General features: G+C 51.8%; 1 protein-coding gene across 1 annotated transcript in view; it reads left to right on the forward strand.

Moving 5' to 3' along the window:
- Positions 1-23,947, forward strand: part of UTP14A (UTP14A small subunit processome component) — a 24,457-nt gene extending 510 nt beyond the window's left edge. The window contains exons 2-15 of the mRNA XM_075323061.1: positions 143-221; positions 1,151-1,221; positions 2,746-2,810; positions 3,472-3,614; positions 4,272-4,427; positions 5,527-5,646; positions 6,743-6,837; positions 7,821-7,944; positions 8,022-8,099; positions 8,568-8,916; positions 10,443-10,864; positions 11,863-12,056; positions 23,012-23,111; positions 23,300-23,947. Coding sequence (XP_075179176.1) covers positions 143-221; positions 1,151-1,221; positions 2,746-2,810; positions 3,472-3,614; positions 4,272-4,427; positions 5,527-5,646; positions 6,743-6,837; positions 7,821-7,944; positions 8,022-8,099; positions 8,568-8,916; positions 10,443-10,864; positions 11,863-12,056; positions 23,012-23,111; positions 23,300-23,563 — 2,260 coding nt within the window. The 3' untranslated portion in view covers positions 23,564-23,947. The remainder of the gene's footprint in view (positions 1-142; positions 222-1,150; positions 1,222-2,745; positions 2,811-3,471; positions 3,615-4,271; positions 4,428-5,526; positions 5,647-6,742; positions 6,838-7,820; positions 7,945-8,021; positions 8,100-8,567; positions 8,917-10,442; positions 10,865-11,862; positions 12,057-23,011; positions 23,112-23,299) is intronic.
- The last annotated feature ends 789 nt before the right edge of the window (positions 23,948-24,736 follow it).

The raw sequence follows: 24,736 nt of genomic DNA on the forward strand, positions 1-24,736 counted from the left end.
GAGGCGCTGAGCAGCAGGCGGGTGCTGGAGGGGGTGCACGATGAGGACGGGTTGGTTTCTGAGGGGAGAACACGGGGGGGGGGCGCAGTCGCTGGGGGGTGGTTGTATTATTGAGCGGATATGTGACTGTTTTGTTCCGAAGCGTCCGGCCCCCGCTCCCCGCCGCAGAGGAGGAGGATCTGTTTGTGACGGAGCAGCCAGTGAGCGCTAGTGAGGACGAGGTAAGGACCCCAGAGTGCGGGCAGACGTGAGCTGCGCCCCTGACACCCTGCACCCCCCGCAGTCACATGCGGGGCCCCTCTACACACAATCCACCCAGTCTGAGAAATGTGGGGGCAGAGACCCTGACTCCAGCCAGTTCTGATAAAATCTCTGCTGCAAATCTTACAGTTCTCTGAATACTCAGCTGTGTATAACCCCGCCCACACCAGTGATTGGCAGCTTTCTCAGTATAACTCCGCCCACACCATTGATTAGCAGTGTTCTCTATATAACCCCGCCCACACCACGCACTGCTTTCTGTGTAACCCCGCCCACACCAGTGATTGGCAGCTTTCTCAGTATAACTCCACACACATCACTGATCAGCAGTGTTCTCTATATATCCCCGCCCACACCACGCACTGCTTTCTGTGTAACCCCGCCCACACCACGCACTGCTTTCTGTGTAACCCCGCCCACACCACGCACTGCTTTCTGTGTAACCCCGCCCACACCACGCACTGCTTTCTGTGTAACCCCGCCCACACCACGCACTGCTTTCTGTGTAACCCCGTCCACACCAATGAGTGGCAGCTTGCTGTGCACAATGTGGATAGGAAGAAGCCTGTCAATCAGTGGTGGGGGCGGGGTTACACAGAGCTCATGAATACAAAGGACGACTATGCAGTCGGTTTACTGGTACTCGGTGATAATCTCCTGCTGATAAAACTGCAGCAATCAGCCCAGTAAGTGACACATCACAATCCTACACCTCGATGCTCACTTTGCAGCCGTAGGTGCTTTGCGGTTGCCTTGACCGCTTTGTCGCTGCCCCGGCGCTGTGTCGTCAATTTGTTACAGTAAAATTCTGATAATCCATCATTCCGAACCATCAGACCCTTCAGGGAATCTGTGTTTTTGGGTAACAGCTTTTTTTTCTCTTCTTCAGGATGACGATGATGCAAAGCGGAAACACCAGAAGCTCCTGGAGGCCATCAGTGCTCTGGGCGGCAAGAAGAGGTCAGTGCCGCGGGTGGAGTGGTGATGTGCGGCCCTCTGCTGCCGCGGTCAGCGCTCGCGTTCTCACTGCGGTAACGTGATGCGACGGACATTGTCACGTGACTTCTCGTCCGGATCGCTGTGCTGTCATGTGACCGGGGAGGCAGCGGCCGCTGGGATCTGGGGTCAGGATCGGGGGCGTCACACGCACAATTTACTCTGCATAGAGATTACCTGGAAGAAAAATGCTGGAATCTCTCACAAAGCTGCCACGGGCTTCGTGTAGTCCACGAGCAGCACCACAGCCACGTCGACAGCAGCACCGGTCTGTGCATCCGGGCCCAGTGTCCGCTTCATGTTACATCTAACAAGATCCAATCCTGGTCGTTTAACCCCTCAAATGCTGCAATCAATAGTGTGGCAGCTAAGCTGTCAATGTCCATGGGAGACCATCAGGGCCCATAATTGGAGGATGCCGAGGAGTTTTCATGGTAGCCGGGTCATACAGAAGCCGCAGGGTCTTCCGTCCTAGTGCACTTGGTAGACCCTCCCAGAGGACAATAGTGCGGTGATGGGTAGTAATAAGGGTCCGTCCCCCCCACCACACACACACAACACCTAGAAATCCAGTTCTACAGTGATTTTATTGATCAGAAGAATGTGATGCGTCATTTACACAACTCGTCCCTCTCTCCACCCGCACCCCAAAAAAGGAGAATTGTGTTTCTCTTTTTATTCCAGATTTCCCAAAATATTTTTCAGAATGTCTTCCATGTTGTTTTTTTTTTTATTTACCATAAAATGTTTCCTCTAAACAAGAAAACTCGTCCCGCAGGAATGAAGCCTCGCACAGACGCGGCCACAGACTTAAGGGGCTTTTTTTGTTTGTCAGTTTTTGCACCAAAGTCATCAATATACTGAGTGCGGTTCATGAAACCTGCAGAAAATAGAAATAATTTACAAAAACCAGAGCAAAAAGTTGCATGTTCCGCTAACGGCTCAAAATTTCAGGCATAAATGAAATATGTCAATGGGGGGGAGAACATTTCTGCAAACCTTTACTGACTTTTTAAAAAGTCCCAATTGATAAATTGACTAAAAAAATCTGGAAACCCCAAATTTCACCCAAAATGATCAACATTAAAAAAAGCCGGTCAGCACAGTATGGACAATAAAAAGGCGCTAATTAAAAAAAAAATGAAATTGAAATGCCAATGAAAAATGGGTGACAAACGAAAAACAGGACAAAAAAAGGCACAAAGGGAAATAATGAATTGTCTCCTAAGACTTCTTGCAGTGTCTTCATGGCGAGATCCTTAACAAGCCCTTAAGAACTCGCAGTTATCAGCCACTTTGTAGCAGTAAATTCTAATCCCACAATCTGTGTAGAAAAACTATTGCAGCAGCCCCTCACCTGGGGACGGACGGGGGGGCCCGCCTGGGGACGGACGGGGGGGCCCGCCTGGGGACGGACGGGGGGGCCCGCCTGGGGACGGACGGGGCGCTCTGCTCAGCAGCCTCCATCACTCTCTTTCCATTTTTCAGGAAGAAGTTGTCGGAGCGGACGGAGGCCGGCCTCCAGGTGTCGGAGTTCGGCATCAGCGCTGAAGGTTTGGCTGATTTTCTGTTTTCATTTATTTCTCACTGTTTGGTAAAATTTGCCTCCAAAATAAAACACTTCTGAACTATTCATTGTTCTATCTGCTCCTTGGAAAGCTGGGTGACCACTATCATAGCTGCCAATTCAGCTCCCTCAGGGGTTTTAAGCAAGCCGGGAGGTTCATGATGACTCCACTTAGCAGAAGTGCCTGACAACCCAGTAATATCCAGTGCTGTGACATTCAGGATCCCCGCAGAGCTGGGTGGTGGCGGCTTCTCTAGCTGCAGCCATATTGGTTGTCACTCAGCTTTTCTAGTAGCAGTAATAACTTTTTGCCTGTGCTGTTCAGGAGGGTGGGAAAGCTGGGTGGCCGTGTCACTGAGCGGTGATTGTGGCTTTGACAGATGTCACTCCACTTTCTCATGGTGCTGAATGGTAGGTGGGCTTCAGTAGATGTTGGGGCGGCGGTGACTGTGGGTTTATTGGCTGCACTCGGCCTTTCTCGAGTCTTGATGAATAAATCCGCCTGGTTTTGCAGATATTCTTATTCTTCCACTGCCATGTAATGAGGCCGTTGCGCCGATCAGGGCTCTGGGAGAGCTGGGTGACCATCCTTCTGCCTTCCTGGGCTCTCCTGTAATCTCTGCTGATTGCTCTTGTGCTTTATTCAGGTGTCGGGGAGAAGATCAGCCTCACGGACCTCATCGACCCCATCAAGAAGGTGACGCCTCTGTCCACAGTGAAGAAGCAGCTGAACAAACTCAAGGAAACGAAGAGCGTGGAGCTGCCGCTGAGCAAGGAGGAGACGCAGAAGGTGCGTGCAGCTGGGGGTCTGCAGACCATCTCACCGCGGGATGTGCGCCTGTCTTATATCGCCGCAGACCTCCCCGCCGGGGTCTCCCTGCGGAGCAGTGCACTGCCGGGGATGCTGGACAGGCACCTGCCACGGCAAATGTCGAGCGCCCACCACGTATCATGCACCCGACATATTCCAATATGACCTTCCAGGTATCAGTCCGTGGTGAGGAAATGGTCCCGTTCAGCATGAAGCGGGACCCGATACTGAAACAAGAGGCAGACAACCCTGATCTAGTGCTAAAGCGGCCAGGCGGGCGCTGCCAGTGGTGGCTGCACGGTGGTGATCTACATCCACGCTGCAGCTGCTGGCGTTATAGCGGGGAAATCATGGGGCCAGGCAATGGGAATGCTGTGCAGACCTGCTGGATACAAGTGTCACAGACCCCAAGCTGTGAGATGCATATTGGGTCAGGACAGGAATGACACCAAGCAGAGGGGTTAAAATTACCAGCATGGGTTAATCATTGATATGTATTTACCCAAAAATGGTGCATACGAGTTACAGCTCCAAGAATACAAGCCACTGAAAGGGTTAATATCTGGAATTGTTTGGCGCGTTCCCGGCCTCCTTTCTGGATCGTCCTCACACTTTCCTGAATTTTGCTTCTCACAGATCCAGAGAATCCTGTCCTACAAGAACGCGTCCGAGGAGGTATCCAAATGGGACAATGTGGTGAAGGAGAACCGGAAGGCCGAGCAGCTGGTGTTCCCCCTGCACGAGCCGCCGCTGAAGCCTGCACCCATAGAGGAGACCATGATGGGATGGAAGGTGAGTGGTGCTGCGGACACTCAAAGGGGCTGTGCCCATCAGAAAAGGGGACAATTGTAAAGACTTTGTAAAAACAAACAAATTTGCAGCTTTCCTCTTATTAAAAATCCCCCTTTTTCTCGAGCGGATCAAGAAATCGTCAGGAAAGGACAAAAAAATGGGGAAATAAAGGCGCTCAATGCAGAAGGGTCTCACCGGCCCGGATCAGCGGCCAAATGTCTGTGCCCAGTGGTACAGGACTACAATAGGAGCCAAAAGGACATGCACAGGGTGCAGCGTTGCTGAGCGTTCTGCTTTATTATTGAATGACAAAACTGTGTGAATACCCGATCATATAGTCTTGTTATTTGAGGGATGAGCGGAGCGCTCCGAAACGCGTCATGTTTTAGGCTAAACCTCATTAATGAAGGACCCTTCTTACCGACCTCTGGATGGGTGTGACACCTGACTATTGATTGGCTGCAGCACTTTACATGTCCTTGTGCTTTCTATTGGAAGAGGCCGGCGTCCTGGACAAGGAGCCTGGAGTTGCAAACTATTTTCTATTCAGCTTGTAAGCTGCTCTGCTCTGCGCTGCTGCATCTGAGCTTCAGTCTCCCTGTGATCTTCAGACGCTGCAGAGAAAAGCTGCCTCTGGTTGCAGTATGGAAGAGCACACATCCGTGCAAAACACAAATATTTTGCATACTCCGTGGTGAAGGTGCGTATGTACGTGCGTTTCTGTTTGATGTGCTATCCGTGTCACTTCCGGATAGCACATTGACAGCGTGAGCTGTATACTTACCTGTCTCCGTTGCTGCTGTTACTTCCGGGTCCATGGTGAGTGCAGTGAATATGCTCTGAGCATAATGATCGGGCCCAGAAGTAACAGCAGAGGCAGCAGCGCTGGAGACAGGTAAGGATAAGAATTCTTTATTTCTGTGTGACCTCTGATTTCTCTGGTACTTGTCACACGGGTCACATCAGTGTGCGGTCTGACACCCGTGGCTGCCGGCAGAACATGGACATGACGCCGTGTGGAGCACACGGACACCATTGTGATTTACGCTTAGCATTTCATTTTTAAATTAATTTATTTTTCTGGTTTTTGTCCCCTTAGGCGAAGACGCCGCTGGAAATGGAGATCTTCAGCATCCTCCATAAGAATAAGCAACCCATCAATGACCCGCTGCTCACACCGGTGGAGGAGGCCTCGCTGAAAGCCATGAGCCTGGAAGAGGTAAGAGGAGCGCAGAGGAGCCCCAGACTGTTAGGGGAACAAATGGATGGAGGGAGACGGGCGGATAAAAGTGGGATGGTCTGATGGAGGAAGTGGGATGGTCTGATGGAGGAAGTGGGATGGTCTGACGGATGGAAGTGGGGGGGGCAGGTGGATAGAAGTGGGATGGTCTGACGGATGGAAGTGGGAGGGGCGGGCGGATAGAAGTGGGATGGTCTGACGGATGGAAGTGGGATGGTCTGATGGAGGAAGTGGGATGGTCTGATGGAGGAAGTGGGATGGTCTGATGGAGGAAGTGGGATGGTCTGATGGAGGAAGTGGGATGGTCTGATGGAGGAAGTGGGATGGTCTGATGGAGGAAGTGGGATGGTCTGATGGAGGAAGTGGGATGGTCTGACGGAGGAAGTGGGATGGTCTGACGGATGGAAGTGGGATGGTCTGACGGATGGAAGTGGGATGGTCTGACGGATGGAAGTGGGATGGTCTGACGGATGGAAGTGGGATGGTCTGACGGATGGAAGTGGGATGGTCTGACGGATGGAAGTGGGATGGTCTGACGGATGGAAGTGGGATGGTCTGACGGATGGAAGTGGGATGGTCTGACGGATGGAAGTGGGATGGTCTGACGGATGGAAGTGGGATGGTCTGACGGATGGAAGTGGGATGGTCTGGCGGATGGAAGTGGGATGGTCTGGCGGATGGAAGTGGGGGGGGCGGGCGGATGGAAGTGGGATGGTCTGACGGATGGAAGTGGGATGGTCTGACGGATGGAAGTGGGATGGTCTGACGGATGGAAGTGGGATGGTCTGACGGATGGAAGTGGGATGGTCTGACGGATGGAAGTGGGATGGTCTGACGGATGGAAGTGGGATGGTCTGACGGATGGAAGTGGGATGGTCTGACGGATGGAAGTGGGATGGTCTGACGGATGGAAGTGGGATGGTCTGACGGATGGAAGTGGCATGGTCTGACGGATGGAAGTGGCATGGTCTGACGGATGGAAGTGGGGGGCCGGGCAGATGGAAGTGGGGGGCCGGGTGGATGGATGGAACGTGGCTGGGCCGGCTGCTGCTGATTCACTTATGTCTTTGTTTAGGCGAAGGAGCGCCGGGCAGAGCTCCAAAAAGCCAGAGCTCTCCAGTCCTACTATGAGGCGAAAGCACGAAGACAAAAGAAGATAAAAAGTAAAATGTAAGAAAACTCATTGTAACATTTCCATTATTAGAAGACAATGAGGTGGAAGGGGGGGGGGGGGGGGGGCAGACGGCTCAGCAAATCACGGCACCCTGATAATCCTGTCCTGGAGTCGCGGCTCCATGAAATGCTGAAGTCCAGGGAGATGAATCTTCACATTTATTGTGCAAATTAAAAGTGAAAACTCCCGAAAAATTAACGACTAACCCACGTATTACTCATGGCCCATGGTAAATTAAGGCTTTACACTGAATCGCATGGGTCAGCATTCCTTATGTGGATTAGTCGTTGTTTTGAAGTTGGAGTTTTCATTTTTAAATTTTCACATTTATTCAGAAAATTTTTGCTCATTTTGCAATTCACTGGACTTCACCATTATCCAAAGCATTTCCATTACTGGTCTCCTGTTCACTATTGTCACTATTCTGCTGGCGCAGTCACTGTGTATATACATTACATTACTGATCCTGAGTTACATCCTGTATTATACTCCAGAGCTGCACTCACTATTCTGCTGGTGCAGTGACTGTGTATATACATTACATTACTGATCCTGAGTTACCTCCTGTATTATACTCCAGAGCTGCACTCACTATTCTGCTGGTGCAGTCACTGTGTACATACATTACTGATCCTGAGTTACCTCCTGTATTATACTCCAGAGCTGCACTCACTATTCTGCTGGTGCAGTCACTGTGTACATACATTACATTACTGATCCTGAGTTACCTCCTGTATTATACTCCAGAGCTGCACTCACTGTTCTGCTGGTGCAGTCACTGTGTACATACATTACATTACATTACTGATCCTGAGTTACCTCCTGTATTATACTCCAGAGCTGCACTCACTATTCTGCTGGTGCAGTCACTGTGTACATACATTACATTACTGATCCTGAGTTACCTCCTGTATTAGACTCCAGAGCTGCACTCACTATTCTGCGTTTTCCGCTCTGATCTCTGCTCTGATTATTTCAGGTATCACCGGCTGCTGAAAAAAGTCAAGAAGAAGGAAACATTGAAGAAGTTTGAGGAGCTCCGGAGGAATGATCCTGATGCGGCCCTTGAAGAGTTGGAGAAGTTGGGGCGAGCCCGGATGATGGTGATTAGGGGGCGCCGGGGGTTGTTGGGATCTTCCCGTCTTCTGCTCCTTCTCTGATCCCTTTCTTCTCTCCCCAGGAGCGAATGTCTCTGAAGCACCAGAATAGCGGGAAGTGGGCGAAGTCCAAGGCCATCATGGCAAAGTATGACGAGGGGGTAAGCGGCGCTCTTCTTATTCTACAGCCGTGCGCGACTTCTTCATCCATTCAGACTTATGCAAATATCATAATGACCACAGCAGCACAGAGGATTTTTATTTCAGTAGTTTTCTGTCATGAATCTTTTTGGAAGTGTCAGCTCCCCAGCTGTGCAGAGTATTTCAGATCATGATTGTGCTAATAGTATAGGCCCAATGGTGGGACTGAGTGTTACAGCAGCACAGAATATTTCAGGAGCGAATTGCACTGAACTTTTGGGGGTGATAGACTGAGAATCAAGCAGCAGAGGGGGCAGAGTCGCCCCACAGCGCCGTGCAACGATAGTGTGGGCTGTCTCAGACTGTTACATAGTGGTGGGGGCAGGGACCCAGCAGCACAGAGTATTTGAGGCGAGGAATAGTTACTCTTGTGCACAGCAGTACCCCTTTACCCTGTATCCGGTTTGTCACCTTATTTTATTTTTTAGGCCCGTAAAGCGATGCAAGAACAGCTGCACAAACACCGGGAGCTGACCAGAAAAATGGAGGTGGTGTCCGAGGACGAGGAGGATGAGGAGCCGCAGGAGACGGTCCCTGACTTCGTCAATGAGGCACAAATGAGTCTCGAGGGGCCGAACCCTTGGATGTCCGGGAAGCTCCGAAGTGACGGAAATGATGGAGAGAGTCCAGAGGAGGCGCTGGTGGAAGAAGAGGTGACCGCACAGACCGAGGAGCAAGAGGACGACCTAGAGGAGGAGGAAGAGGAGACATTACTGCAAGAGTTCGCAGACAGAAGACTCGTGCGCCACGAACTGGCAGAGCAGGACCCAGAGGCGGGTGAGTGCTGGTCCTGACGGACCACTGAGGACATGTTCTGGATCAGTCTGGAGGGGTGCGGGCCACTGCCTGGGAACTGGGTGTCCCTGCGCAGGCAGACATTGTCTATATAGGGTAAACACAGAGGAATATATACATTTCCAGGAGGAATAACCGAGGAATGACACAACGTAAGTGTAAGAAAAGCTGCTCCACTATGATTAGACGTGTCGGGAACGGAGAGGCCTCAGACAGATCCTTCTTATATAAATGACTGTGGTAGATACAACTGTAACAGACTCTCAGCTGTGGGAAGTACGAGGTTTCCCTATGTTGCCAGTCACTGACCACTTGTAAGTGGTGAAGAATGAAGATAAGTTCATTAGAATGGTGCAGACCTTGTGCCTCCTCCTGAGATTCCTGCACCCCCTCCTTCCTGAGATTCCCTGCACCCCCTCCTTCCTGAGATTCCCTGCACCCCTTCCTTCCTGAGATTCCTGCACCCCTCCTCCTGAGATTCCTGCACCCCTCTTCCTGAGATCCCTGCACCCCTCATCCTGAGATTCCTGCACCCCTCCTCCTGAGATTCCTGCACCCCTCCTCCTGAGATTCCTGCACCCCCTCCTTCCTGAGATTCCTGCACCCCCCCCTTCTTGAGATTCCCTGCACCCCCTCCTTCTTGAGATTCCCTGCACCCCCTCCTTCTTGAGATTCCCTGCACCCCCTCCTTCCTGAGATTCCTGCACCCCCTCCTTCCTGAGATTCCTGCACCCCCTCCTTCCTGAGATTCCTGCACCCCCTCCTTCCTGAGATTCCTGCACCCCCTCCTTCTTGAGATTCCCTGCACCCCCTCCTTCTTGAGATTCCCTGCACCCCCTCCTTCTTGAGATTCCCTGCACCCCCTCCTTCTTGAGATTCCCTGCACCCCCTCCTTCTTGAGATTCCCTGCACCCCCTCCTTCTTGAGATTCCCTGCACCCCCTCTCCTGAGATTCCTGCACCCCCTCCTTCTTGAGATTCCCTGCACCCCCTCCTTCTTGAGGTTCCTGCACCCCTCCTCCTGAGATTCCCTGCACCCCCTCCTTCTTGAGATTCCCTGCACCCCCTCCTTCTTGAGATTCCCTGCACCCCCTCCTTCTTGAGATTCCCTGCACCCCCTCCTTCTTGAGATTCCCTGCACCCCCTCCTTCTTGAGATTCCCTGCACCCCCTCCTTCTTGAGATTCCCTGCACCCCCTCCTTCTTGAGATTCCCTGCACCCCCTCCTTCTTGAGATTCCCTGCACCCCCTCCTTCTTGAGATTCCCTGCACCCCCTCCTTCTTGAGATTCCCTGCACCCCCTCCTTCTTGAGATTCCCTGCACCCCCTCCTTCTTGAGATTCCCTGCACCCCCTCCTTCTTGAGATTTCCTGCACCCTCCTTCTTGAGATTCCCTGCATCCTCCCTGCGGAGATAACCACACTCCCTCCAGAGATCCCCGCAGCTGCTGCATGTGCAGTTTCGTTCCTGTTTTGTCTTCTTTCCTTATAACCTCCGATTTCTCATGCAGGGGCGGCTGCTGGCAGTGCGCAGGAGGACAACGCTCGTGAAGTGTCGCAGTTTAATAGTTTATTCCAGAGGATGTTGGAGCAGAACAAGAAAGAAGAGAACCTGCAGGCAAAGAGCGCTGCTCTGGAGGAAGAAGAGCAGCCGGGAGCTGCAGACACAGAGGAGAAGATGGAGCAGAATAGAACTGAGGTAGAAGAAGGTCCGTTACTAATAGAGAGTCTGGAGCGGACCCGGACCCTGGACGACCTCGAGGCTCTTGGGGAGCAGGAGCTGCTGCAGGAGGCGACGGAGAAAATCTCACAACCGAGCAAGAAAAATCCAAGCAAGAAATCGAAACTCATAAACTCCAAAGACGTTCTACCGGCAAAAGCGCGACCGGTCCAGGTGCCGCTGATTCCCACCATGGTGGAGGCAGAGGAGGAGGTGAGTGCTCGTACTGACATGGCACGCTGGTAAATTACTGCAAACACTTTACTGAGTCTTTCCTTTATTCACAGCTAGAACTGCACTCACAAGTCTGCTACATTTTTATTTATTTACATTTTTTTATACTCTATCCAACAACACACACACACACATGTCCTCTGGTCGCCGTGTATGGAGCGGGCACTGGAGCCGTAAAACATCCTGCTGTGGCTGGAGCTCTGCTCCGATCGCTGCTGTTTAACCATTTTAAGGGAATTCTCCCAACCTGAAGAAGCCACACATGGGATTCTCTATTTCCCTGGTGAAACGCACGTCTGTGAGTGTGAGGGGAACGTCCCTTTTCTGAGACACCGATGCCTGTTACTATTCATATGCACTAGGCACCTTATACTGGTATTTATGGGAAACTATACTGAGATATGTTCCCTTTGATCTGTCCTTCTGTTTGCACCAGACACTTTACAATAGCACATAAGGGATTTTGCAAAATAACTCACCTGCATTGCAGGTCAACCAATTAGAAAGAGTAAGGCAAGTGTAAGAATTAAGCTTCTTACCTTATGCTGCAGCTTTTAGCATTACTGTTTATAAAAGATCGATTCTCACTCAAGATCCGGATTGTATAATGCACTCTGTCCCGGGTTTCGGCACCAATTTCTGTAAGTGAAATACACTCCATCTCTGCCTTTAGAACTCCAAATTAATAAGATTTGTTTTCCGAGCGCTCGGGAAATCATTACATTTGTGGTGTACTGAAAGCTTCTGCTTTATTACATCATGTGACCAGTTTATATAATGTCATAGACTAAGGAAAAAGGGGCTCCAACTTATGAGTCAATAGGAACAAAAGGGGCATGAACAGAAATGTGAGACTTCCCGCCCATCAGCGCTAGCTGAACCCTATGGCATCAGTCAGTTATAAGACAAGATGGACATTATAGGACCAAAACGGATTCTGTTCTTTCGCACTAGTGTTGTTCCTTTTCGATGTTTAGGTCGATAACAGCGACACGAGGCAGAGAATGATCATCGAAGAGGCGTTTGCTGGTGATGATGTCGTCAATGACTTCCTAAAGGAGAAGCGCAAGGCCGAAGAAGCCTCAAAGCCCAAAGACATCAGCCTGGTGCTGCCGGGCTGGGGAGATTGGGGCGGCACAAGCATCAAACTCAACCCCAAAAAACGACGCAGGTGAGTGTCCACCCCTCCCCCACACCAATGAGCCAGAAAGGTCCGAGGCCCGGGACCGCTGACTCTGCTGCTTCAGTACAGGAGTATTGTAATATAATAACATCGTCAGTGCCGCGACGGCCAAACAATTATTGACAAAAAAGTGACACATTTTTTTTAAAGGGAATGTCCGGGACTTGCACATTCATGTCCTTTCCTTTTGGCGAAATACGTGGCTTATTTGTATCATTTTTGTATTCCTTTTTTTCTTTTGTTTTTGCTGATATTAGGGGGGAAAAAATTGTTTAAAAGAACTGAAGTCCTCAGTGGTTGATACCTTTTAATGGCTAACTGAAAAGATGGTAATAATTGCAAGCTTTCGAGACTACTCAGGTCTCTTAATCAGGCTCAATATAACACAAAATCTGAAGAGTCACATATTTATACACAACAGGACTTAGAATAGTGCAGTAAAAAACAAAAAAAAACCAAGATATATAAAACAGAACTATCTCTATGGCAGGGGGGCAAACTGTTGTGGCCATAAATTTTGCTGCAGTTCAGTGTGAAAGTTTTATTGTCCTTTTATAAGGGTCTGGTCCATGCTGTGACACGCTCGGATGGTCAGAGGAGCACATCTTTTAACAACTATGGGAAAAAATGACACTTTTGTTTTGTTTGTTTTTTTTCTCATTTTTTTATTTTTTTTCCTTTTACGAGACCCGTAAGTTCTTATAAGAACCTTGGATGTGTTTGGACACCTCATTACACTGGTTCTTTCCCTTCACTCAAAAGTCCCATGACCTCTGGGTCCAGAGGAGGAGGCACTGTAAGTGCTTCCTAATACACTGTAAGTGCTTCCTAATACACTGTAAGTGCTTCCTATTCTCTTCCTAACCTTTTATACAGGGAGTATTGTGTCTACGAGCCGGCTCCCTGCCCCCGCAGCTTTACAGTCTAGTGATGGACGAGGACCATCTGGACATTTATAGTGTGAACGGTCTTGAAGCGTTCTTCCCACAAGCTTTATTCTAATTCTTTGCTTATTTAAATTTGAAGTTGTTTGCGATATAAGCAGATTTCTTTTCAGGTTGTTGCCTCGGAGCCCGACCACCGCTGCTGTCGGGCTTATAGACCCTGCACTGAAGCTGGCTGTGGAAGGACGCAACGGCGCTCCAATATCCGGGACAGCTTCAAAACAGTGTGTAGAAGCTCCATAGAAAAGAGCTTGTAAGCGCTGCACATGTGCAGCAAAAGTGGTCGGTCTCCAAAGGCAACAAGCTATAAACAAGTGTTTACAGATGAAAAATGTAATAAGTGCTAAATTGCAAAACTAAATTTACAAGCGATAAACAGCATCCATCTATGAATGTGGAGTGTCCCTTTAATGATCATGCTCTTCGGTCTCTTCTCCGGCCTCGCACCGCTCGCCGCTCGCTTTCATTTGTATGTCATTTTGGATCATTACTTTTTTTAGAAGCAGAAAAATACAGATTAGTGCAAATTGTGGACACAAACTCTGCAGTGATGGGACGGAGGCAGGTCCTCGCCGTCCGGAGGGCAGTGCTACGTCAGTCCTGGGCACATTGCCATCCTCCATAATGTACAAACCTCCATGTCCAGGCCTCTACGGCCTCCATTACTGACGTCCGCTCCTGGGTGTTGTGTGCAGAGGTCAGTAGGCGTGCCGGAGGTCGCTGCTCGCTCACTGGCGGCGCACATGCCGGTGTGATTGGGGTGGGTGCCTGCACTAACGTTCCAGAGTTCCTACAAGCTTGGCGCTATAGGAAACATTTCCTTTGTGGATAATTTGTGGCATCTGGAAGGTGATTTACCACGACTTGTGACCAAGCATCGCCAGGGAGCCCCGACCTGAAGAGGAGGGTGCAGTCTGCATCGGGCACAGGACCAGTTGTTATAAGGCTTCCACATTGGGGGAATTTTACTATTTTTGTGGGGCAAAAAATAATTGTCCTGATTCTGCTCCCCTGGGAAGATGTCGCCTCTGTTAAGAGAGAATCAAAGTAATTACAGGAATCCCTCATGTCCCTTCATATCCCTGTGATCCTCGGGGGTTGGCCGTCGTCCTCTGCCTCGTTTCTTGTCTGTGACTCTTCATTCCTGTGATCCCCCGGGGGTTGGCCGTCGCCGTCCTCTACCTCGTTTCTTGTCTGTGACTCTTCATTCCCGTGATCCCCCGGGGGTTGGACGTCGCCGTCCTCTGCCTCATTTCTTGTCTGTGACTCTTCATTCCCGTGATCCCCCGGGGGTTGGACATCCCCGTCCTCTGCCTCGTTTCTTGTCTGTGACTCTTCATTCCCGTGATCCCCCGGGGGTTGGACGTCGCCGTCCTCTGCCTCGTTTCTTGTCTGTGACTCTTCATTCCTGTGATCCCCCGGGGGTTGGCCGTCGCCGTCCTCTACCTCGTTTCTTGTCTGTGACTCTTCATTCCTGTGATCTCCCGGGGGTTGGACGTCGCCGTCCTCTGCCTCATTGCTTCTCTGTGACTCTTCATTCCTGTGATCCCCCGGGGGTTGGACGTCGCCGTCCTCTGCCTCGTTTCTTGTCTGTGACTCTTCATTCCCGTGATCCCCCGGGGGTTGGCCGTCGCCATCCTCTACCTCGTTTCTTGTCTGTGACTCTTCATTCCTGTGATCCCCCGGGGGTTGGATGTCGCCGTCCTCTGCCTCGTTTCTTGTCTGTGACTCTTCATTCCCGTGATCCCCCGGGGGTTGGACGTCGCCGTCCTCTGCCTCGTTTCTTGTCTGTGACTCTTCATTCCCGTGATCCCCCGGGGGTTGGACATCCCCGTCCTCTGCCTCGTTTCTTGTCTGTGACTCTTCATTCCCGTGATCCCCCGGGGGTTGGACGTCGCCGTCCTCTGCCTCGTTTCTTGTCTGTGACTCTTCATTCCCGTGATCCCCCGGGGGTTGGACGTCGCCGTCCTCTGCCTCGTTTCTTGTCTGTGACTCTTCATTCCTGTGATCTCCCGGGGGTTGGACGTCGCCGTCCTCTGCCTCATTGCTTCTCTGTGACTCTTCATTCCTGTGATTCCCCCGGGGGTTGGACGTCGCCGTCCTCTGCCTCGTTTCTTGTCTGTGACTCTTCATTCCTGTGATCCCCCAGGGCTTGGACGTCGCCGTCCTCTGCCTCATTGCTTCTCTGTGACTCTTCATTCCTGTGATTCCCCCGGGGGTTGGACGTCGCCGTCCTCTGCCTCGTTTCTTGTCTGTGACTCTTCATTCCCGTGATCCCCCGGGGGTTGGACGTCGCCGTCCTCTGCCTCATTGCTTCTCTGTGACTCTTCATTCCCGTGATTCCCCGGGGGTTGGCAGTCGCCGTCCTCTGCCTCGTTTCTTGTCTGTGACTCTTCATTCCTGTGATCCCCCGGGCGTTGGACGTCGCCGTCCTCTGCCTCATTGCTTCTCTGTGACTCTATTCCCGTGATCCCCCGGGGGTTGGACATCGCCGTCCTCTGCCTCGTTTCTTGTCTGTGACTCTCTATTCCCGTGATCCCCCGGGGGTTGGACATCGCCGTCCTCTGCCTCGTTTCTTGTCTGTGACTCTCTATTCCCGTGATCCCCCGGGGGTTGGACATCGCCGTCCTCTGCCTCGTTTCTTGTCTGTGACTCTTCATTCCCGTGATCCCCGGGGATTGTCTGTCGCCGTCCTCTGCCTCGTTTCTTGTCTATGACTCTCTATTCCTGTGATCCTCGGGGGTTGGCCATCGCCGTCCTCTGCCTCGTTTCTTTTTTGTGACTCTTCATGCCCGTGATCCCCCGGGGATTTGACGTCGCCGTCCTCTGCCTCGTTTCTTCTGTGACTCTCTATTCTCGTGATCCCCTGGGGGTTGGCCGTCGCCGTCCTCTGCCTCGTTTCTTCTGTGACTCTCTATTCTCGTGATCCCCTGGGGGTTGGCCGTCGCCGTCCTCTGCTTCGTTTCTTGTCTCTGACTCTTCATTCCAGTGATCCTCGGGGGTTGGCAGTCGCCCTCCTCTGCCTCTTGTCTGTGACTCTCTATTCCAGTGATCCTCGGGGGTTGGACGTCGCCATCCTCTGCCTCGTTTTGTCTGTGACTCTCTATTCCTGTGATCCTCGGGGGTTGGACGTCGCCGTCCCCTGCCTCGTTTTTTGTGACTTTTCATTCCTGTTCTTGTCCCATAAAGGAAATTATTGAACCAAAATTTTTTTTTTTTTTTATTTTTTTATAAGAACCAAACTTTTTTAAAAAACCTTTTAAATCTCCATTTATTTGTGAATGTTCATGTATAGGCGAGCGCTTGCCTGTGCGGGCGCGGGAGGCACATTAATATGAACACTGCTTGTTCTTGGAAGCACTTTGGGGACCGGGAAGCTGCTAACGCTTGTGTTTTGCTTTGAAAATTACTTGAAGAGTGTAAATTAGCGCGGGTCCCCTGTGCCGGCGGGACGGTCTCTCTCCGCGCTCCAGTTAGCATGCCGCCGCCACCGCTCGCTCGGGGATTGCTGGTGCTGCGCCTCCGGGGACGAGCTGCGGGTTTTTTTTTCTTTTTGTAATTAAATAGAGGTGAGTTCATGGTAACGAGAAACAAACGGAAAACCGCTCCTCTCCCCTTAACCCCTCGCTTCCTGGGAAGAGTTCCTAGGATCTTGCTGCAGTGCGGATTTATCACAGCCGGAAAATATCGGTCCGTGACTCTGTGGATCTCGTTGGCTGGATCTCTCGGCACATGGAGAGGTCGGGCTGCTCACAGGCTCCGGATCCGGGAAACTGGTGGGGACGGCTCATTACCAGATCCGGGAAACTGGTGGGGACGGCTCATTACCACATCCGGGAAACTGGTGGGGACGGCTCATTAATCTCCTCCAGAAAAGTGGATGTTTATTTTTTACCTTTAAACGTGCGCTAATCTTTGTTTTCTTCGGCGCTCCATTGGGAGACCCAGACGATTGGGTGTATAGCTACTGCCTCCGGAGGCCACACAAAGCATTACACTAAAAAGTGTAAGGCCCCTCCCCTTCTGGCTATACCCTCCCCGTGGAACACGGGCTGCTCAGTTTTCAAGCTTTGTGCGAAGGAGGTCAGACATCCACGCATAGCTCCACTGTTTAGTCAGCAGCAGCTGCTGACTATGTCGGATGGAAGAAAAGAGGGCCCATACTAGGGCCCCCAGCATGCTCCCTTCTCACCCCACTCTGTGTCGGCGGTGTTTGTTAAGGTTGAGGTACCCATTGCGGGTACGGAGGCTGGAGCCCACATGCTGCTTTCCTTCCCCATCCCACTGAAGGGCCCTGGGGAAGTGGGATCTTAACGGCCTCCAGACTCTGAGGCCGGGCTCCATCCACAGACCCGGAGATCCTGCTGGATACGGAGCTGAGTGCCGTCAGGGACATGGCCCTGCAACATTCAGGTACTCTGTGTCCCCGTACAGACAGGCACAGACACACGCCAGAGTTGCTGGGTGTGCTAGTGCGCCGGGGACACTAGCGCTGTGCGCATGGGTCTTAGTCACTACAGCTTTGCTGAGTGACTTTTCTGTGTTGGGAACTACCGCGCCGACCGCCCCTGGAGCGGCGGCGCGGCTGAGACTTGTAGTGCGCCGGGGACTCGCGCTGACCGCGCTTTTACGGCGGCAGCGCTCATAAATCTAGTCCCCGGCTTTTGCGGCCTAGCTCCGCTTCGTTCCCGCCCCCAACCCTGTCAATCACGGAAGGGGAGAGACGCTGTACAATAGTCAGCGCCGAGGGCTGGAGTCTTATTTACATACTCCAGCCCTCTCACTGGGCACAGTGGGACGCCAGTTTCCCGCTTTTTGTCTGCAGCACGCCCACGGCCGCCCCTCTTCACAGGACGCTGGCAGCCATTCCTGCATGCAGTCTGAGCTGGAGAACGGACATAGCCCTGGGAGACCCAGACAAGGGATTCTGGCGACCACACACCCGCTGTTTAGCGGGCGGTAAGCAGCACAAAAGTGCTGACCCCACTAGTGCCACAGTGTTATTTAGTGTACTTTTTGTCTGTACCTATATATTGCACTGTACGGTCGCTTCTTGGCTTATACCCTATTGCTCTGAGGAGACAACAGCATGTCATCCGCAAAAAGCAAGGGTGCCAAGGCACAGGCTTTATATGCTGCTTGTACCGCATGTGGGGCTGATCTACCGGCAGGTTCCACTGACCCCCATTGTGTGCAATGTTCGGTCCCTGTGCCACTTCGTCAGCCGGAGTCTATGCTAGTAGTGGCCCAGGCAGAGACGCCTGTGAACCCTGCCCCAGTGACGGGGACAGAGTTTGCAATTTTTGCTGATAAGATGTCTGTGACTATGTCAAAAATTCTTGAAACTTTGCAGTCCAGGCCGGTCACTCAGACCATGGACACTGTTGATGCAATGTTCCCCGGTCCCCCTCAGTTGGAACTAGTCCAGGCTACAAGGGGGTCTCAGGCATCACAGGCTGACGGCTCTGACTCGGACGACAGTCCCAGGCAGCCTAAGCGAGCTCGCTGGGAAAGACCCTCGACGTCATCACACTGGTCAGGGTCTCAGCCAGAGGCTTCTCTGTATGATGAGGCAGAGGTGGCTGATCAGGAGTCTAATCCTGAGACCGCTCTCAATCTGGATACTCCTGATGGTGACGCTATGGTAAATGATCTTATAGCGGCCATCAATAGACTGTTGGATATTTCTCCCCCTGCCCCTTCAGCGGAGGAGGCAGCTGCACAGCAGGAGAAATTCCATTTCAGGTATCCCAAGCGTAAATTGAGTACTTTTCTGGACCACGCTGACTTCAGAGAAGCAGTCCAGAAACACCATACTTGTCCAGACAAGCGTTTCTCCAAACGTCTTAAGGATACACGTTATCCCTTTCCCCCTGACGTGGTCAAACGCTGGACCCAGTGTCCAAAAGTGGACCCCCCAATCTCCAGGCTTGCGGCTAGGTCCATAGTTGCAGTGGAAGATGGGGCTTCACTAAAAGATGCCAATGACAGACAGATGGACCTTTGGTTGAAATCGGTCTATGAAGCTATCGGCGCGTCGTTTGCTCCAGCATTCGCGGCCGTGTGGGCACTCCAAGCTATTTCAGCTGGTCTGGAGCAGGTGGACTCTCTCATACGTCCATCAGTGCCGCAAGTGGCGTCCTTAACCTCGCAAATGTCTGCGTTTGCGACTTACGCTATCAATGCGGTCCTAGACTCCACGAGCCGTACCTCTATGGCGTCCGCCAACTCTGTGGTTTTGCGCAGAGCCTTGTGGTTAAAGGAATGGAAAGCAGATTCTGCTTCCAAAAAATGCTTAACCAGTTTACCATTATCTGGAGACAGACTGTTTGGTGAGCAATTAGCTGAAATCATTAAACAGTCGAAGGGTAAGGATTCTTCCTTACCCCAGCCCAGATCAAGCAAACCTCAACAGAGGAGAGGACAGTCGAGGTTTCGGTCCTTTCGAGGCTCGGGCAGGGCCCAATTCTCCTCGTCCAAGGGGACTCAGAAGGAGCAGAGGAGCTCAGATTCCTGGCGGGCTCACTCACGCCCAAAGAAAGCAACCGGAGGAACCGCTTCCAAGGCGGCTACCTCATGACCTTCGGCCTCCTCCCTCCGCATCATCGGTCGGTGGCAGACTCTCCCGCTTTTGTGACATTTAGCTGCCACAGGTCAAGGACCGGTGGGTAACAGACGTTTTGTCCCACGGGTACAGGATAGAGTTCAGTTCTCGTCCTCCGCCTCGGTTCTTCAGAACTTCTCCACCTCCCGACCGAACCGATGCCCTTCTGCAAGCGGTATGCTCTCTAAGGGCAGAAGGAGTGGTGATCCCTGTTCCTCTTCAGGAACGAGGTCAAGGTTTTTACTCCAATCTGTTTGTGGTACCAAAAAAGGACGGCTCGTTCCGTCCTGTTCTGGACCTAAAACTGCTCAACAAGCACGTAAAAACCAGGCGGTTCCGGATGGAATCCCTCCGCTCTGTCATTGCCTCAATGTCTCAAGGAGATTTTCTAGCGTCAATAGACATCAAAGATGCTTATCTCCACGTGCCGATTGCTCCAGAGCACCAGCGTTTTCTACGCTTCGTGGTAGAAGACGACCATCTTCAGTTTGTAGCCCTGCCCTTCGGTCTGGCGACAGCCCCACGGGTTTTCACCAACGTCATGGCAGCAGTGGTAGCAGTCTTGCACTCTCAAGGACACTCGGTGATCCCTTACTTAGACGATCTGCTTGTCAAGGCACCCTCTCAGGAAGCATGCCAACACAGCCTAAACGTTGCGCTGGAGACGCTCCAGACTTTTGGGTGGATCATCAACTTTTCAAAGTCAAACATGTCACCGACCCAATCACTGACATACCTTGGCATGGAGTTTCATACTCTCTCAGCGGTAGTGAAGCTTCCGCTGGACAAGCAGAGGTCGCTACAGTCAGGGGTGCAGTTTCTCCTTCAAGGTCAATCGCACCCCTTAAGACGCCTCATGCACTTCCTAGGGAAGATGGTGGCGACAATGGAAGCAGTTCCGTTTGCCCAGTTTCATCTGCGCCCACTTCAATGGGACATTCTCCGCCAATGGGACGGGAGGTCGACGTCCTTAGACAAGGAAGTCCTCCTCTCCCAGACAACCAAGGACTCTCTGCAGTGGTGGCTTCTTCCCACCTCATTGTCACGGGGAAGGTCCTTCCTACCCCCTTCCTGGGCGGTGGTCACGACAGACGCGAGTCTGTCGGGGTGGGGAGCAGTTTTTCTCCACCACAGGGCTCAGGGTACGTGGACTCAGCAGGAGTCCACTCTTCAGATCAATGTTCTGGAAATCAGGGCAGTGTATCTGGCCCTACTGGCCTTCCAACAGTGGCTGGAATGAAAGCAGATCCGAATTCAGTCGGACAACTCAACAGCGGTGGCATACATCAACCACCAAGGCGGGACACGCAGTCGGCAAGCCTTCCAGGAAGTCCGGCGGATTCTGCTGTGGGTGGAAGCCACGGCCTCCACCATATCCGCAGTTCACATCCCGGGCGTAGAAAACTGGGAAGCAGACTTTCTCAGTCGCCAGGGGATGGATGCAGGGGAATGGTCCCTTCACCCGGACGTGTTTCAGGAAATCTGTCGCCGCTGGGGAATGCCGGACGTCGACCTAATGGCGTCTCGGCACAACAACAAGGTTCCGGCCTTCATGGCGCGGTCTCGCGATCTAAGAGCTCTGGCGGCAGACGCCTTAGTGCAGGATTGGTCGCAGTTCCAGCTGCCCTATGTGTTTCCACCTCTGGCACTCTTGCCCAGAGTGCTACGCAAGATCAGGTCCGATTGCCGCCGCGTCATACTCGTCGCCCCAGACTGGCCGAGGAGGTCGTGGTACCCGGATCTGTGGCATCTCACGGTCGGACAACCGTGGGCGCTGCCAGATCGACCAGACTTGCTGTCACAAGGGCCGTTTTTCCATCGGAATTCTTCGGCCCTGAACCTGACTGTGTGGCCATTGAGTCCTGGGTCCTAGCGTCTTCAGGATTATCTCAAGGTGTTGTTGCCACCATGAGACAAGCTAGGAAGCCCACGTCTGCTAAGATCTACCACAGAACGTGGAAGATATTCTTATCCTGGTGCTCTGCTCAGGGAGTGTCCCCCTGGCCATTCGCATTGCCTACGTTCCTTTCCTTCCTACAATCTGGGTTGGAAAAAGGTTTGTCGCTCGGCTCCCTTAAAGGGCAAGTCTCAGCGCTATCTGTATTTTTTCAAAAGCGTCTAGCACGACTTCCTCAGGTACGCACGTTCCTGCAGGGGGTTCGTCACATCGTCCCTCCGTACAAACGGCCGTTAGACCCATGGGATCTGAACAGGGTGCTAGTTGCTCTACAGAAGCCGCCCTTCGAGCCTCTGAGGGATGTTTCACTTTCTCGACTCTCACAGAAAGTGGCCTTTCTGGTAGCGGTCACGTCTCTTCGGAGGGTGTCCGAACTGGCAGCGCTGTCAGCTAAAGCCCCCTTCCTGGTTTTTCACCAGGACAAGGTGGTGCTGCGCCCGATTCCGGAGTTTCTCCCTACGTTGGTATCCTCCTTTCATCTCAATCAGGATATCTCCTTACCTTCTCTTTGTACTCATCCAGTTCATCAGTATGAAAAGGATTTGCATTTGTTAGATCTGGTGAGAGCACTCAGAATCTACATTTCCCGCACGGCGCCCCTGCGCCGCTCGGATGCACTCTTTGTCCTTGTCGCCGGTCAGCGCAAAGGGTCGCAGGCTTCCAAATCCACCCTGGCTCGATGGATCAAGGAACCAATCCTTGAAGCCTACCGTTCTGCCGGGCTTCCGGTTCCTTCAGGGCTGAAGGCCCATTCTACCAGAGCCGTGGGTGCGTCCTGGGCATTACGACACCAGGCTACGGCTCAACAGGTGTGCCAGGCAGCTACCTGGTCGAGTCTGCACACTTTCACCAAACATTATCAGGTGCATACCTATGCTTCGGCGGACGCCAGCCTAGGTAGAAGAGTCCTGCAGGCGGCGGTTGCCTCCTCGTAGGGAAGGGCTGTTTTCGCAGCTCTAACATGAGGTATTAATTTACCCACCCAGGGACTGCTTTTGGACGTCCCAATCGTCTGGGTCTCCCAATGGAGCGCCGAAGAAGAAGGGAATTTTGTTACTTACCGTAAATTCCTTTTCTTCTAGCTCCAATTGGGAGACCCAGCACCCGCCCTGTTTCCTTCGGGATTTTTGGTTTTTTCGGGTACACATGTTGTTCATGTTGAACGGTTTTCAGTTCTCCGATGTTCTTCGGATTGAATTTGTTTAAACCAGTTATTGGCTTTCCTCCTTCTTGCTTTGGCACTAAAACTGAGCAGCCCGTGTTCCACGGGGAGGGTATAGCCAGAAGGGGAGGGGCCTTACACTTTTTAGTGTAATGCTTTGTGTGGCCTCCGGAGGCAGTAGCTATACACCCAATCGTCTGGGTCTCCCAATTGGAGCTAGAAGAAAAGGAATTTACGGTAAGTAACAAAATTCCCTTCTTTTTTTTTATTTTTTAGGTTTACTATAAAAGCTCCTCCTGCGCCTCCACGTAAGGACCAGCACCTCCCTAACGTCATCATAAATGAGAAGAGGAACATAAAGGCTGCGGCCCATCAGGTGGGTGTGGACGGGCGACCTGATCCACTGGGGACAGCAGGCGGCTGAGCATCCGTGATACGGTCCGCTGGGGAGAGAAGGCGGCTGAGCATCCGTGATACGGTCCGCTGGGGGGTGTTGGGTGGCTGTGAATGCAGACGATAGGGTTTGTGAGTTCTTGATACATTTTATCACTTTTGTTTTTCCAGGTGAATGAGCTCCCCTTCCCCTTCAATAGTCAGCGGCACTTTGAGAGCAGCATCCGGGCCCCAGTGGGCAACACGTGGAATACGGAGGCGGCCGTGCAGAAGCTGACCGCCCCGCGAGTGATCACCAAGCGAGGGCACATCATTGAGCCCATCACCGAAGACGTCTTTCAGAAGCACAGAGCCGCCGTAGAAATGGAGACGCCAAAGGCTAAACCGAACCAGTGGGGGAAAAAAGGGCCCAAAAAACAAAAAAAAAGGCATTGACCTTGTACGGACCTTCACCCCGGGAGGTCGCGGGGGCTTTCAGTGCTCTACAGCAATAATGGTCAGAGACTGAATGTGACCGATCCGTCTGCGCTGCCCCTGAAAGTGAGGGAAAGTGCTGAAGTAGTGATCGCCTTGTGTGATGATCCCGTGAGGGAGACGCGGCCCGTACAAACAGACGCTCACAGCCCCGCACCCCGGCCACTTGCGGCCCCGCGCCCCGGCCACTCGCAGGCACCCGAGGATGCAGAAGCAGCGCCCAACGGACAACAGAACTATTCAGATGTTACTGTGCAATTGTTATTTAAGCGATTGTTGGAGACTCGACGTAACCAAGCAGATTGTAAAATATTAACTAAAATTACAATAAACCTCTTGAGGGTAGATTGCTTATTTGCTGCAGTCACTGGTGCAGATCTACATGAACGTTTCTTCTCTCCGGTCATTATAAGGATCCGCAAATCACAGGATCTCAGGGTTCTGCTGCTTTAGATCTCCTGTGATCACTGGGAAAACCTGGAAACAAATGATCTATTCACTGCAGCGCCACCACTGGAAATGGGAGGTACTACAGATCACAGCAGAATAGTGAGTGCAGCTCTGGAGTATAATACAGGAGGTAACGTAGGATCAGTAATGTAATGTATGTACACAGTGACTGCACTAGCAGAATAGTGAGTGCAGCTCTGGAGTATAATACAGGAGGTAACTCCGGATCAGTAATGTATGTACACAGTGACTGCACCAGCAGAATAGTGAGTGCAGCTCTGGAGTATAATACAGGAGGTAACTCAGGATCAGTAATGTAATGTATGTACACAGTGACTGCACCAGCAGAATAGTGAGTGCAGCTCTGGAGTATAATACAGGAGGTAACTCAGGATCAGTATTGTAATGTATGTACACAGTGACTGCACCAGCAGAATAGTGAGTGCAGCTCTGGAGTATAATACAGGAGGTAACTCAGGATCAGTAATGTAATGTATGTACACAGTGACTACACCAGCATAATAGTGAATGCAGCTCTGGAGTATAATACAGGAGGTAACTCAGGATCAGTAATATAATGTATGTACACAGTGACTACACCAGCAGAATAGTGAGTGCAGCTCTGGAGGATAATACAGGAGGTAACTCCGGATCAGTAATGTAATGTATGTACACAGTGACTAC

This window comes from Anomaloglossus baeobatrachus, chromosome 9 (assembly GCF_048569485.1).
Source record: "Anomaloglossus baeobatrachus isolate aAnoBae1 chromosome 9, aAnoBae1.hap1, whole genome shotgun sequence".
NCBI lineage: Eukaryota > Metazoa > Chordata > Amphibia > Anura > Aromobatidae > Anomaloglossus > Anomaloglossus baeobatrachus.